Below are 16,392 nucleotides of genomic sequence, written 5' to 3'. Positions count from 1 at the left end.
TGAATGTGTGGTATATGTAAAAGCCCATGTGAAAAATGTAATACACACACACTAAAACAAAGCGTATCACAACACATAAGTTACATCATATAATTATAATTATGGCATGCCCTTCAAATTGTGGATGAGTGGCTGAAGTGATCAGACTCATAATATACAAAGGAAAGAAAAAACTCAAGAACAAGAAAGTAAGAATAACATTAACTGCTAGCAATTATGAACAAACTGGCCTGAGCTAGCTTAAAGCTAAACATTATCCATGGTGACAAAGATGAAAACATTTTTTAAAATGTAAAAGTAGCTATTGGATAGACTCTGTATATTGACTGATAGCTAAACCAAATAAACAGGGAAAAGAGACAAGGGATAACAGGGAAAAGTGTTGATAAAGAGTCTTTGTCTCTCTGCAAAACTGCCTGGATCATAATTATTTTAACCTTAGTAGTCTCTAATCCACATAGCATGATGCCTGAACATAGGACTTTCACATTAGAATATCCGTTTTGCCTTAGCTGAGGCTTGAACTCACAACTTCTGAGACTGAGGTCCGCCTTCTATCTCACTGAGCTAATTGGCAAGTGACAGTTCATGTGTGGCTTCACAAATTGACTAAAGCAAGCATCAGGGTGCCAGACAGTAGCCATCCATGCCATGGAAAAGCAAATTTCAAAGTGAAAGTTGCAAATCTGTAGCACATATGGTTAATTTGTTGTGAATTTTCAAAATTTTGAACTTTAGAGGCTTGCTGTAGCACTACCATCAGGACTATTGGCTTGTTTTTGCAGCTGAGGCAATCTGGCGTGGGACTGGACCTTTGTGCAAAGTTTGGTGCATGGGAAGTAGGATTTCCTCAGAAGAAGAAGAAGAAAGAAGAAGAGGAAGAAGAACATGCAGGATAACAATAGGGTCCTGGCAGCTTAGGCTGCCCGGCCCCTAATAACTTAATAAATGAATGAAATGATCCATCTACACATGTGTAGGTAATAGCAGATTGGAGGGAATATGGATGGTCGATTTACATTTTTGAACTAAGTAAGAAAAAAGGGAACTGCAGATAACAAAAGAAACTGCAAATAAGACAGACGCTGTGTGCGTTTACATATGAGGCACAGCAGTGCAACTTCATTGATTCTCTAGAAATCTCCAGACATGCCGACAGGATTGGTCAGGATCTAATATTAATTTTTGTTCTGTGTTCTTCTACACACAGTGTGTGTGTTTTTGCATGTATCAGAAAGAGTGGGCATGGAGTTTCTGGCACCTGCAGGGCTCCTTTGTGGTAGTCCCCTCCCAGAAGTTCCGTTATGCTGCTGCCAACCACAGTAGGTCACTCTCAAGCCATTGGTGGAGTATGTGAGCATATTAATTAACCTATAGACCAACATGCATAACTAGTCAAAAATATTCCCACAGATTAAAGTGCAACTGCAGGTTAATTTTTTTTAAAAATATATACATAACCTTGTCTGAAAATTACCACATGAGAAGTTAATTCAGAAGTTATTATGGTTTACACGACATAAGGGCAAAAATTCAGAGGATAAAGTGGCTCTTTTTAGCTCCTCTTCCAGAAACGCTTTTTTTCATAATCGCCTGATACTACGTCACGAGAGGGACTCTGCGTCCTTGACCCTGCCTCTGTCCAATGCGCAGTAGTAGGTGGTAGTGAGTCTGAGTGGTAGGAAACTTGTGAGTTGGTTGTTAACAGTGCATTTCACCATTTGTGATTATGTCTAATTATTGTGTCTGTGCAGGTTGCACAAACTCAAGCCTGTCAGGACATCGAGTCCACCGTTTTCCGGACAGAAAAAGGAGTGGAGTTAGTTTTCGTGCCTGGGTGCGTTTTGTGCAGGTGAAGAGGCGTGACTTCACGGCTTCATCTGTGACCAAAAACGCGGTCATGTGCAGCGCTCATTTTGGACAGGAGGATTATGTTCCTGGCGGAGCCCGCCCGCCCTCACACATACCCCTGAGGCTCGGGTCTCCCTCGCGGAGACGAAGACCCGAGCCTCAGGGGTTTGTGCGGGGCCGCGGGGCTCGGGTCTCTCTCTCCGCGGAGAGGGAGACCTGAGCCTCGGGGCTATGTGCGAGGGAGAGACAGGCCTCCGTGTTTGAGACGGTAGCGGGCAGCGTGAGGGTTGATGGGCAGTGTGAGGCATGTTATGCCTGGTCTGGGGGTCAGATTCTCCACCAGAGCCTTGCAGCACATACTCTCCACAGCTGAGGACATGGGCTGGCAGTTCCCACACAAGCACCTATCATACAAAAAATTATCAGGAAATCTTCGTATCTCTCTCTCTCTCTCTCTCTCTCTGTCTGTCTGTCCTGCGGACGTCAATACACCGTAATGCGGAGTTATAACACGCATAGCAAGATACGTCTGATACAAGCTGATATTTGCGCATTAGTTTCTGTTATGGGTAAGTAGCATTAGTTATCTAATACTGGCAGAACTATTGGTAGCTTTGTTATAACCTAATACGTGATGGCAAACTTAATGTTGTGATGTGAACACAGCGTTAGACATCGTTAGCTGTCGTTAGCTAACGCTGGTTGCTTACCAAGACACCTGCCCAGTTCTCTACTGGTTATCCTCACACCGCAGCTCTATTTCTCTCCTGTGGCCATTATTTCTCCTAACCCTGATCTGTTCCTGGTCTCTTGGACGCCTAACAGGCTCATAATTATAAGCCTGTGGGCCGTCATATGCATATGAATGTACATTTTCAACTTCTTCAGTCTCAAAACTAGTACTAGGATCCATGTTTATTAATGTTACACTCAATCGAACTCGGCCGGACTCCCTTATGCTACGTCGCTTCCGGTTAGTGGGTTTTTAGATGCGGAAGCAAAATTCTCTCACAAAAATGACTCCAAAGGTCACTGTAGTGTGTATATGTTTTTATTTTAATCTAGATCTAGAGTTTCTGCATCATTTTCCTACACATTTATTCACCATGGTTTTCAACCTGCAAGTTGGGCTTTAAGTCATTTCAGTGTGCAGTGTGATGCCGCAGTGGCAGTGTGTGATGACTTTGGATTTTCTGGCCACTGTGCTCAATTTTTGAGCCAGAGTTTAGCAGCAAAGTGGAAGGACACAGCAGGTGCCTTCAGGACAAGACAGAGCACACAGACGGATGTACAGTATTTGACAGTGAGACACACCCACCTTCATCATCGATCCACTTGAGTGTGATGGGCTGCTGCTTGGCAACGCTGCACATCATCCTCACCTCCTCACGCAACTCCACAAAGGTTACCGTGGCTGCCAAGTCTGTGATCAACATGTCCCTGAATGCACACAGAAACACACACACATTCACAGAAAATGTCAAGATTGAGTCACTTTGTCTAAGTGCACTAGAGATTAAGAGATCCCTCTGGGAGTCCAATGAGTCAACAACAAAATGAGGAATTGTTTCACTATTTTTGACTTCAAAATAAACTTCCACTATGGTCTGATATTGTAGCCTCTCCACAAAATTATCAGTTGATTAGTTTAGCTGTTAACTGGCAGGGTAGTTGCACGTGCAGATGGGTATGACAGAGTAAATGATGGACAAAAATCTTGGCTTGGTTTGTAGTTAGTGACGGATTAAGTGTAGAACAATGTGAATGTGAACGTCTGCAGTATATGTTGGCTCAGGTCAGTCTTAGCTGTTTACTAGCCTGCACTGATGTTAACCAGCACATTCAGGGTACATTAAGCAGGTGTTAAACTGTGTCACTCAGCATTTGGACAAATGGAAAAAATTAAAGAGGCACTTCACTGATTTTGGAACTGAAGATTAGTTTATGAGTCATACTAGTGCTACTCAAGCTGTGAAAACAAATGTACAACAAATATCTGCAAATCACGAATAAGTTCTATTTATACATTTCATAGGCATCATATCAATGTTTCTCAAGTGACATAGTATATGAGCTGAACTTGACATTGCAAAGTGGAGTGTATGGTGGATGGCGTGACACCTAGGCGAGACACCTGCCAAGCTGCAGACCACTGTTTGTGACTTAAAAACAAAATTGTTTATGATCGAGCAAATCATCGCTGTGTTTCCAGCAGCTTTTTAACCACCAAATATGGGTCTTTTGTAGCGACCTGTCACTGTTTTTTCGGCTGCTTTTCAGGCACCAAACATGGGTGTTTTGTAGCAACCTGTCACTGTTTTTCAAGATTCTTGTAAGGTTTCGCAGGTGGTAATCCCTTACAAACAGGATGAAACCAGGCAGGATTGAGATGTAACAAGGGGAAATAAGCAGCATGACCAGCAGGGATTGTTCAGAGCTCTGTTTTTTCTTTACTTATACAAAATAAGCAAGGTACAAAATGTCCATGATCTTCAGTTACAGCATAAGATTTTACAAAAAGGGAAAAAGAAGGCTTACAGGCTCAACAGCAGTTCTGGCAGCAGACGTGACCCCCCAACCTGACCCCCTCTCTCTGACACACCAACTACCTTTCTCGCCTGGCATATCTACCCCTGGCCTGTACCATTACATAGGAAGGTTCCCAAAAACCCCATTACCATACTATATACAATACATGTACAAATTAACCCCACTAATACTTACATACACACAATATAAATAAATGCTGACTAATACAGGTTAAACAAAACACATAATAAACTGGCGAAAGACCAAACAAAAGCCAAACTCAACACAAACCCTCTATCCCCTCCCCTCTCTGCTCCTACACTCTTGGTTCAGCCTAACCAGGTAATTATTGGAGCCAGCTGGAGTCCTGTGGCTCATGTGTGCACTCCATGAAACCACGCCCTCCTGGAAGTTGACCTCAGAGACAAAGAGGAGTTAGCAGGGTTCGAAATAAAAGCACAACAACAACCAAAAGAAAACTTCCTGTATTAGTTTAACGCATCCAACTTTACTATATGTGTGCAATGTTCGTCACCTTAGTGAGGGGGATGCTTCCCAGCTCCCTCACACTTCTTTTTAGGCCCCAAATATGAGTATTTTGTAGTGACCCATCACTGTTTTTCCAGTGGCTTTTTAGGCACTAAAATGTTTTTTTTTTGCAGTGACCCTCCACTGTTTTCAAGCTGCCTTTTAGCACCCAAATGTGGGTATTTAATAGTAAACCACTGTTTATGACTTACAAACAAAATTGTTTATGATCGGGTGTTTTGTAGCAACCTGTCACTGTTTTTCCAGCGGCTTTTTAGACACCAAATGAGGGTGTTACTGTTTTTCCAGCAGGGATAGTGCCACCAGAGAATTTTTTTTTTTTTTTTTTGCTGAAATATCACTGCTTTTCTAGAGTTGATTATGCCACCACACCAGAGTGTTTTAGGGCCAAAACATCATCTTTTCCTCACCATAACCACATGGGTTTTGTGCCTAAACCTATCCACACATTAACAACAGTGTGAGACAAACTTTCAATGTATGCACTACATAATACCAAGCAAATGTAATATATCTGTGGTTTGCAAAAAAGTACTTTTTTCTGGCAGTTGGGTTAAATCATCATAACACATGGTGTTTGCTCCACCAGGTGTTGAAGACATTGGACAGTGGTTGAAAACTCTGTCTCCTGTTTCTCTAGAGACTTCACACATAACAGAAAGCCTTCAGAGGTACTACCTCATTTGGGCCATTCTTTATTTTAATCCATCTCTTCCAAGCTCCCCAACATTGAGTAAATCACTACCTCAGCAATTTATTACGACACTGTTTTCACACTGCTTGATTAGATCTCCTGCTTGATATGACAACATAAAGTATTGAGGACAACACTGGGTTTGACAAAATTGGTATTACTAATAAATATCATCTGGTGCAGTCCAGCTATTGTAGCTGTGGTCATGGGAGTGCTATAGTAGCAATAATAGCAGCCCCACTTTGAGCCTCTGACATACTGCATTATCATTACATTCAATTCATTAGGCTAAGCATCTGTTTCTAAAAGACAAAAACCCAAAATGATTTTTAACCACACTTACCTCTGCTGTTAAAGTAATATCAGAATCCTCAAAGACCCATCTAACCATCTGGATTAAAGATTTTTAACCCATGCCACAAATTTGCAACTACATTTTCTGCCTGGAAAAACAACTACCTTCTTGCTTTTTTGTGACACAAGAAAACTGAATGAGGACAAATGAGGAAACATGACATTGATACAGACAAATTTTCAGTCAACATCCTACAAATAGAGCAAGGACACATACTATTTATGGCTGGCATGTTGTTTGGAATTGTAAATAGTGTGGGAAATTTGAAATGAGTTTAAAATGTTTCTTATCATAGAGCAGATGGAATATTTTTCATCCAGATGGTTAGAAGAGTCTTTGGGGATTCTGGACATACTTTACATTTAGAAGTGTTTTAACAACCTGGATTTTTCATAGACTGATGGGTAATTATCTTACATGAGAGGTACAAACTCGAGCTAAGAACAACTATGGTAGCAGTACAGGTTATTGTAGTAGTTATAATAATCCACTGTGGAAATACTAATAAAGTGGAAATATTGAAAAGTAGTGGCTGCTGCTGCACTTTTTTAGTTGCATGGGACTCTAAAAATACACATTAATTAATACTTAAACCCAACCCACAAAATGCTAACTTAAGGCATTATAGCAGTGCACCTGTCAGGACTGAAGAATGAAAGATGAGTGTGTGTGTGTGTGTGTGTGTGTGTTATTATTAACTCAGAACGCTGCTTGTTCACTTTTTTAGCCCAATCGCTCAAACGTGTGATATTTTCTGGCATGATCAATCAGTAACTATTAGATGCCATGGTTCCCATTGACATAACTAATGTGAATTAAAGTGTAAGTGTATGTCAATTTTAGGAGGCCAAACAACAAATATTACTGTCATTTAAATCATTTGATATTACATGACTGTAGAATTTAAGAAAATACAAATACATAAAAAATCCCAAAAAAAGAAAACATGGGTGAATAACAAAATCTTTGTGATACCTGCATAGACAGGTTTTAGGAAGAAATTTCTTCTTTAGAACGGTCAATAAAAGAAGTCAGAGGGCTTAACTAGTACATATCATTAACAGACACCTCACGCTAATTTGAATGCTAATGCTGTAAACTAGACTGTTGGCACACACATCAGTTAATATAAATTATTTGTTTACCTTCTGTTTTCAAACGCTGATATGAAACACAAAGTACAAAGATGTTGAATTTTGTTAATGGCCTTCAAATACCCTCATCAGTGGACCACTATTTTAAATAAGGGAGGCATGTTGAGTTTCAACACCAACACTCACTGCTGTGTTGCGGGCTGAATATGATATTGTGGATATTGGGCTACAGTATGTATTCACACAACAGTGCAGCTGCTGAGAATCAGGAGCAACAGTGACTGGGCCCATGTGAGTGTGTCTGACAGGAGTGTGTGTGGCCAAGTGTTTATGGCGAGTGCTTTTTGGACTCTGACAAGGTGGAGCAGAGACAGCTTGCTTCCCAGCAGGCATTGCTCCACACAGTCAACACCCACACAAGTCAGCATAGAATGATGTCACAAACACACACACACACACACACACACACACACACACACACACAGTAGCGTTATGCCTATAAATATTGGTACATATTGTCTACAACTTACTGTTTGTTATACCTCTTGGCATTTAATTGATACTACACAAACCTAAATCATCATGATGCCTATGCAACATTTTGATATGATTAAACATAGCCTATGTGATGTGTTACAAAGGTCTCCCACTTCATGTCCTCTTTGAAGGCACACTAAATAGAATGCATTCTACTCTCCTGGTTTTAAAAAACTAAACCTGTTGCAGCCAAATGCACATGGTTCAGGCAACACTATGACTATTGCACATAGTGCATTGTTTGCTGAGTGAATATAACTGAAGTGCTCAGCACACTAAGGGATTGGTCATGTATAAGAGCATAAATCTAACTGTCAACATGTTGATCTTTGATCCCTCTAATCAAAGGTTTCCTGTCACCTCTCACTCATATACTGTACTGTGTGTTGGTTCCATGATAACATACACTCTGTCACTGGATTTCTACCTAATACAACTAATTCCAGTTCTCACTTTTACCTTTATTCTGGGAAACTCCATTAAATGGAGGCCATTAATCAACAGAATTTGAGGCCAAAGACATCTATTTGCATGATAAAGTAAACCCAGGCATTTGTCTGTTATCAACAGACAGATATCAAGATGGGTGATTGATATTTCAGTCACTATGTCACCGAACGGTAAATATATTCCAATAGAGCTCCTAGTGAACGGTCCAGCTCCAAAAATAGAAGATCCATTTGTGGCAGCAGATGTTTTAATCGTGGCGTGCCGCCACAAATAAATGAATGTGTGGGAAACCCTATTCATATTTAACCACTAACCTACTGATCTATGACTGTGAGGAATGTTAACGCTAGCCCCAGAAGACTTACTGCTGTTTAAAAAATATTTTGTAACATTTTTCTCAGTACAGATGGTAAGACTCTGTGACATAACAGACTGATGACAGCATGCAAACACCTAAACTTTATGTATCAACAGATTAACTGTATACAGCACCAATGTTGTCACGAAACTAAAATTTCGAACCTCAATACAACAATACAAAAAAATTAATATTCAACATCATTTTCAGTAGTGAAGGGAAAAAGTGGCACTGAGGGCATAAAATGTATTTTTCATTAAAAGATACATATAACAAGGCTATAAGATGACGACGACTTTTTTAGTAGCAAAGAACCACAGAATGACTGTAGTAAACATTAACAATAAGAGAGAGAACAAGAAGCACGCAAGCACCATTATCCCAAATACAACAAAGGTACCCTGGAATCTATATATATATATATATATATATATATATAACTCAACAGGAGATTTCCTTCTGTTTTAGTTAGAGTAAAATCCTAAGTGATTGAGTTGTTTTTTTTCCACCTGGACCTTTATGCTTTGCCATTTCTCCTCTAATCATCACACTGTAACCTGTGACAGGCTGTTATGTTACCATAACTAGTGCACATAAACATTTATACAGTTTTTTGTTGAGGTGTGAGCGTCACGTAGGTTTAAATTACCAAAGGTTTATAACAAAATCACTTGACAACACCGACTCCCGTGTGTGCATGGTGAGAAAGGAGAGGGAGAGAGGCTGTGCTGCTGCCAGAGGAGCCGCTGAATGAGTTCCCTCTGAGCGTTTAGTCACTAAAAGAGTCTGAGAAGTCTGGGGCTGTTCATAAAACATTCAGGACACCAAAGCTTATTCCACACTACTATTGCGAGCATCACATTATGAATTTTTTTTATATTATATTAAAAATACCAGTATTATTGTGAACAATATATGGCACATCCCTACCTCAAAGAAAGACTTTAAAAATGTATTGTTTTGATACTGCTAGTGAAACTCTGTAATTGTATCAGCCCTACTTCTCAATAATAAAAATAATTGTTGAGTAGGAGTTGCTGTATTAACTTTTCATATAGTGACCAAGTACAGAAATGAAGTTCTTGAGCTGCACCACTTGACCTGCACTGTCTGCTCAGTACATGGACCTACAGTCCAAAATAGGTCTGGTGTGAACAGAATCCTGTAGCGACCTTTAGTAGTGAAAAGGGGTTGAATGCATATTCAACATACCAAATCATTCAGGAGGGTTGTTTTTAGGATTATATAAAAACTGATGAGATTAGCCTGAGTTTAATGGGGCCACATTAACCCCCCAGCCCCTGAAAACATACACTACCCTCTAAAAATATATTGGAGTATTACTAAGCTGAGAAGTGAAAAACACTTCTGACCCAGTTCAGAGTTTGGAGTAAATTCTACCAGTAAGCTGCTACCTGAGAAGCAGTACCATGTCAACAGTAAAAAGATCAGTCCTAAGGAATCATTTCAGGTTCAGCTCCAACAACAGTGTGTCCTGACCATCAGCCCCTACTTTCATGCTAATTCTTAATCAACCTGAATAACACTATATATAAACTATAGTGCATTCACTTTAAAAAAAGTCTTTCTGCCATTTAAAAAATATTCACAACCCTAAGTATAAAAGAGCAGATCACAAACATATCACAATGTTATGTTGAGCTATTCCTTTAAGCATGCTAACAGGATTAATCAACATTTGAACAAGGTGGCTTTTCATTCAGTCCATATTTTTAGTCTGTTAACCCTTTCTGGACTCCTAATCATCAGATGGCAGTGTGTGCCAGGCTCAGTATACTGTGGACTGTGGACAGCTCAGATCCAGCACAAAACATTATTCATTCATTCATTCACTTAGTGCCATGGCAAAGTCAACCATCTGGCTCTGAAACGATTGGTAAATTAGTCAATCTACAGGAAGTACGTGATAAAATCTACATTTAATTCATCTATTATTTATCATGTAACATGACTAAAAGCATAGTCACAAAAGCCCCACTAATAAACAGACGGGCCACCATTATCAGCTGATACTGAGCTTATCACATATTTATCCGTATCCTAGCCTAGCTGCATCTCAGCAGATAAATAGCAAGTAATAATTGCAGTTGATACTGTATGTCTGACATGACTTGGAAACAAACTATGTTCCCATACGCATACCCTGATGAAGACGGTCTAGTCAAAATGTTGGTACTTGAATAAAAGAAAACATTTTTGCATCGAGTCTTAGAGTGTGCGCCTGACATCTGTTTTCAAATTTGTATATTTTCGTCAATGGTCAGCACCTCTCCAACCCTGGTGTGTGCTCCTCCTCTCTCTTCACCTATACACATACTACCATACTATATAGTATGCCAGAAAAAAGATTTAGTATCCAGTACATACTAGGCAATACATACTGCGCAATGAACTATGCGTCACATCAACTGACTGTTAATTGGAGTCCAAATGCCAAATGATGGTAAGTGGACATGCACTTGTATAGCGCCTTTCTAGTCTAGTCTTTTTTCTAGTCTTCTGACCACTCACAGCGATTTTTACACTACTGACTCACATTCACACACTGGTGGCTGAGGCTACCATACAGGATGCCACCTGCTACTCAGTAACTTCAATGCTTTTGGGGTTCAGTATCTTGCCCAATCGACATGCAGAGTGGAGGAGCTGGGTTCAAACTGCCAATCTTTCGATTGGTGGACGACCTGCTCTACCTCTGAGCCACAGCCACCTGAATAATAGAGCATTCAAGTAGCTGATGACAGTCCAATAGTAACTTTAGACTTTAGACTTTATTGTCCCCAGAGGGGAAATTCTTTTCGACAGCGCCACAACAGTTTAACCGATATACAGAACAGAACAGACATCATTGCACATACACATATGCACATTGCACAGGACATTTGGACAGAGACAGAAACAACATTACAGACTTCACCTCAGTTTCTTGCGGGATCTATTGTTCAATGCCGCTATGGCTGACGGGATTAGGCTTCTGGATAAATGAGCCTTCCTGCAATGCATTGTCCTGTATCTATGTCCGGAGGGTAGTGGGATGATGTGGTGGTTGAGTGGGTGGGTAGTGTCTTGTTCTATTGAGAATGCAATGCGTGCAGTGGCCTTTGCATTCATGTCTGTGAGGTTGGGTGTGGGGAGACCGATTATCTTGCTAGCCTTGTTAGTTATGGATATGAGTTTGGAGCGGTTTGGAGTGGTAATAATAGGAATGTTGATTGTTTAAGTGAATAAAATAATCATTAATACTACAAACATCGATAGGGCATAACTTTGAAAATGCTGTAGAAACTGCACAGTTTGTAGATTCTAACGTATTATATTTCAGAGAGTGAAATTACATTAAAAAGTTAAACTACATACATTGCAAAGTAACAACAGCAGAGCTCTCTGGGTTGATCTCCTTCTTGGTGAACTCGGTAAGTGGTGTTTGTTTGATCTCCAAGGCAACGGATATTAAAGCAAGTGGGTCAAAGTATGGGGCGTGGTGTTATAAGAAAGTAGTATGCCCCGTTTGTGTGCATACAACATGCAACAGTACATACTTTTTAAGGGCAGCTGCATTACCTACTAAAAGTGAAAAGAAAAAGTATGTGATTCGGAACGCACCCAGTGTCTCCCTAACATAGTTTGTTCTTCGCAGAGCGCTGACAAGTTGTTCACAAGTTCACAGTGTAAAATGTCCCACTTGCCAACAAATTCTCAGTCGTCAAATACTGATGTTGCTCAGTGGCCCGTCACATCAAAATATGCTAGATACCCTCCTGCATCGGTTTTTGACACTCATGAGACCATGAGTCAATTTATGCTTGTTACATGCATCAATTTATAGACCCCAGTATGTTCGACTCCGCTATGATAGATGGTGCACCCTTTCAGCTTGTTAGTATTGGACCTTTTTCTGGTTGACCTATTATGTCACAGATCGACATCGACAAACAAGTAAGCTACAGTTAACGTAGCTGCAAGCTGGTATTGTGGTGGACAACTTTACAGCTCTGTACATATCCTCCATACAAAAATGCACAAAAATGGATGTAGATTTCTCCATGTTGTTACCAGCTTCTTATTCTGTTATGCATTTATGCTATTTGACTTCTGGTTCAAAGCCTGGGGTGTAAACTGGGGAGCATGTGCGGCCAGTTTGGGTCCGATTGACTCTATACATGCAGGAGTAATTCAACTTCCAATCACATTATTTGGGTGTGTTAATCCGACTTTGAGAAATACAATTTACAACCCCAATTCCAAAAAAGTTGGGACACTGTGTAAAATGTCAATAAAAATAGAATGCAATGATTTGTAAATCCCTTTTGACTTATATTCAAATGAATACAGCCCAAAGACAAGATATTTAATGTATAAACTGATAAACTTTATAGTTTTTTGTAAAATTTACACTTATTCAGAATTTGATGCCTGCAACACATTCCAAAAAAGTTGATCAGTAGCAACAAAAGACTGGGGAAGTTGTTGAATGCTCAAAAAACATCCGTTGGAACATTCCACAGGTAAAGAGGTTAATTGGTAACAAATGATAGTATAGGTAGGTAAAAGGTATGAAAGGGGCATCTTAAAAAGCCTCAGGTGTTCTCAAGCAAGGATGGTCACTTATTTTAAAAACTGTGCGGGCATACAGTCCAACAGTTTGAGAACAACTATTCTCAATACACAACTGCAGATAATTTAGAGATTTCAACATCAACAATCTAGAATATCATCAAAAGATTCAGAGAATCCAGAGAATTCTCTCCATGTAAGGGACAAGGCTGAAAACCAACACCTCTGACTCTCCAGACGGCACTGCATTCAAAAAACCAACATGACTGTATAATGGATATTACTACATGGGTTCAGGAACACTTTGGAAAACCATTGTCAGTAAGCACAGTTTGTCACTGCATCTATAAATGCAAGTTAAGACTCTGCCATGCAAAAAGCTATATCAACAACATCCAGAAACACCGCTGACTTCTCTGGACCCGAGCTCATCTGAGATGGACAGACACAAAGTGTAAAAGAACGCAGTGGTCTGATAAGTGCACATTTCCAAAATCATGAATGTTGTGACGTGACACAAGAGGATCATCCAGGACCATCTAGACTGTTACCAGCTCAAGGTTCAAAAGCCAGCATCTGTGATGGTATGGGGGAGTGTTAGTGCCCATGGCATAACGAGTAACTTGTTCATCTGTGAAGACACTATGAATGCTGAAAGGTACATACAGACTTTGGAGCAACATATGCTGCCATCTGGACAACATCTTTTTCAGGGACATCCCTGCTTATTCCAGCAAGACAATGAGACACAGTCTGCACGTGTCACAACAGTGTGGCTTCGTAGTAAAAGAGTGCAGGTACTAGACTGGCCTGCTTGTAGTCCAGACCTGTCTACCATTGAACATGTTGTGCACTATAAAGCACAAAATGCAGTAATGGAGGCTTCTGACTGTTATTCAGTGCTGTTAGAAGAAAAGGTGATGTAACACAGTGGTGACCATGCCTCTGTCCCAACTGTTATGGAATATGTTGCAGGCATCAAAATCAGAATAAATGTCCTTCCATCCATTTTCTAACCGCTTATCTGGGCTGGAGCCTATCCCAGCTGACATTGGGCGAGAGGCGGGATACACCCTGGACAGGTCGCCAGACTATGGCAGGGTTGACATGTAGAGACAGACAACCATTCACACTCACATTCACACCTACGGACAATTTAGAGTCGCCAATTTACCTATCCCCAATCTGCATGTTTTTGGACTGTGGGAGGAAGCCGGAGTACCCAGAGAAAACCCACGCTGACACGGGGAGAACATGCAAACTCCGCACAGAAGGGCTCTCACACCCGGGATTGAACCAGGAACCCTCTTGCTGTGAGGCGACAGTGCTAACCACCACACCACTGTGCCGCCCCAGAGTAAATGTACATTATTAAAAATAAATAATGTTTATGAGTTTGAACATTAAATATCTTGTCTTAGGACTGCATTCAACTGAACAGAGGTCAAAAAGGATTTGCACATCATTGCATTCTGTTTACATTTTACACAGCGTCCCAACTTTTTTGGAATTGGGGTTGTAATACAATTTCAGTTGGACTAAGATGTTTATGTGTATTTTAAAAGTCCAGATTTTGTCAGACTTACACAATGAATCAATTTTCTCTAATGTTATTTAAACGTACTGACTGAGGGTGGACCCCAAAGAACATCCTGTTTAGGGCCCCCAGATGTATAGAGCAATCCCTGGTCCTTTCCATCCACAAAGAGAAAATTTGCATTTCAAATACTAAGTTAGTGGGTTAAAGAGCAGTGGGGCGCTCCTTCAAAACAACAGGTAAAAGTAACATTTCTACACTGACTAAAAGACATATGTACAGAATTAGACATTCTTTAAGTGACTTATACAGTAAGACCTTTAATATGAAAAAATCTCACATTTATAGAAATGAATATTCAATGAAGCAATGACACCACTGTCATGTTTAATGACATTAGTCATTATGTGGCCCAGACCAACATCACCACAAAACTTAAGGAACACGAGAACACCCACAACAATAAATTGTTACTGACGCCAATGTCATATTATACAATAAAATGAAAATTCCTCAGTGTTGTTATCGGGGTGAGGACGCTTTCAAAACCTTTATTTTATTCTCATAACTTTAAAAATACCAAGGTGAGTTTGACATTGGTCGGGTGTGCAGGAGTGCAGTGTCACTGACTGACCTAGCTTGATCTTAGGAACGACCCCACATACCACCAGTGAAAGTCTCCACTCCACAGGTGTTTCCCCTTGTCATCGTAACCAGCCCGCTACCGTCTCCCTGTTTCCTACGGCAAGCTACTTACCCACAGTAGTGTGCTTTAATTTTCACCAAATCCGAGTTCAAGTCCATTATGGATCCGTTTGACGCTAGCATATGCATTGTTTGGCGTAACGTTAACTCCCAACTAGCCCAACGTTAACGGGACAGGCCCAAACTAGCTGTATCACCCGGTGACGTCTGAAGATAAAAGTTTAACTTGACATAACCCAGCCACGAGTACCGCTCTGTAGTATACTCTCAAAAGAAAACTTGTCGAGCTTCTTTGAAGTTTCTTTCGTTTCGGCAACGATAGAGGCGGAGGAGTTGTCAAGATGGCGCGTGTAACATTACCATTCCCGATTTTACGTATCAAAATAAAACAGATAAACCAAAGTTGTGCTGCAACTGAATCTGCGATAATAGTAGTACTCTTATTTTGAAAGGAAAGCATCCTAACACCTGATCGCGTGAGGGCAAAGTCTGGCTAACCTGACACAGTGTTTTATGTCTCACTATGGTTACCGGAGTCCAAATTCACCTGTCCCATTGCTTCTAACGGGATTTTCACCAAAAACGCCTATAATATTAATGTAAGGATTTGTAGACAGATTATGGTGGTCCAAAGCGAGTTTACAGGGAATATACTTAAGGTTGCGTAATGATATTTGTCTCTCCACATACAGATGGTCTGTCAACTTACGAGTGAAATCATCTTCATGGTAACGTTATATTTTATTTCTCTTACAGTAATGTCCTTGTCATACTCCAGCATCAGGGCGTCTCTATTCATTCCATATAATCATTATTGATAACGTCAAAAAGATTTTGTAAATACTTTTGATTGAACAATGATTTTTATGAGTTTTAATAAAAGCCCTCGTGGAAAAAAGATGTCGTGTGTGCTCTGAGAGATTTCTTACAAGAAGACGTGCAAAAGAAGCAAAGGACAAATCAAACTTGGGCTACACATAACGTGAACAGGTTGTATGGTTACAAGGTGGCTGAGGCCTCCAATAGAATAATGCAGTTGTCGCGCGCCACCTGCTGGTTGATCAATAAACAACTTCAAGAAAACATTAATGAGTAATTTACCATTTAAACAAGCTATTTTCTTCGTAAAGGCAAAAGGCTGCGATGTACGGCACTAAG

The 16,392-nt window shown here is 40.3% G+C and overlaps 1 protein-coding gene across 2 annotated transcripts in view; it reads right to left on the bottom strand.

Annotated features, from left to right (window-relative positions):
* Positions 1–15,571, bottom strand: part of prkcz (protein kinase C, zeta) — a 239,706-nt gene extending 224,135 nt beyond the window's left edge. The window contains exons 1-2 of one of the 2 annotated variants that reach the window (XM_033630197.2): positions 15,287–15,571; positions 3,170–3,291 (exon numbers count right to left, since the gene is read on the bottom strand). In XM_033630197.2, coding sequence (XP_033486088.1) covers positions 3,170–3,291; positions 15,287–15,363 — 199 coding nt within the window. In that variant the 5' untranslated portion in view covers positions 15,364–15,571. Of the gene's footprint in view, positions 1–3,169; positions 3,292–4,389; positions 4,470–15,286 lie in introns of those variants that run through there. The other variant, XM_033630198.2, reaches the window with a different exon arrangement.
* Between the last annotated feature and the right edge of the window lie 821 nt (positions 15,572–16,392).

The sequence above is a fragment of the Epinephelus lanceolatus genome, chromosome 8, assembly GCF_041903045.1.
Source record: "Epinephelus lanceolatus isolate andai-2023 chromosome 8, ASM4190304v1, whole genome shotgun sequence".
Classification (NCBI taxonomy): Eukaryota; Metazoa; Chordata; class Actinopteri; order Perciformes; family Serranidae; genus Epinephelus; species Epinephelus lanceolatus.
This window is presented reverse-complemented; position numbering and strand designations above follow the sequence as displayed.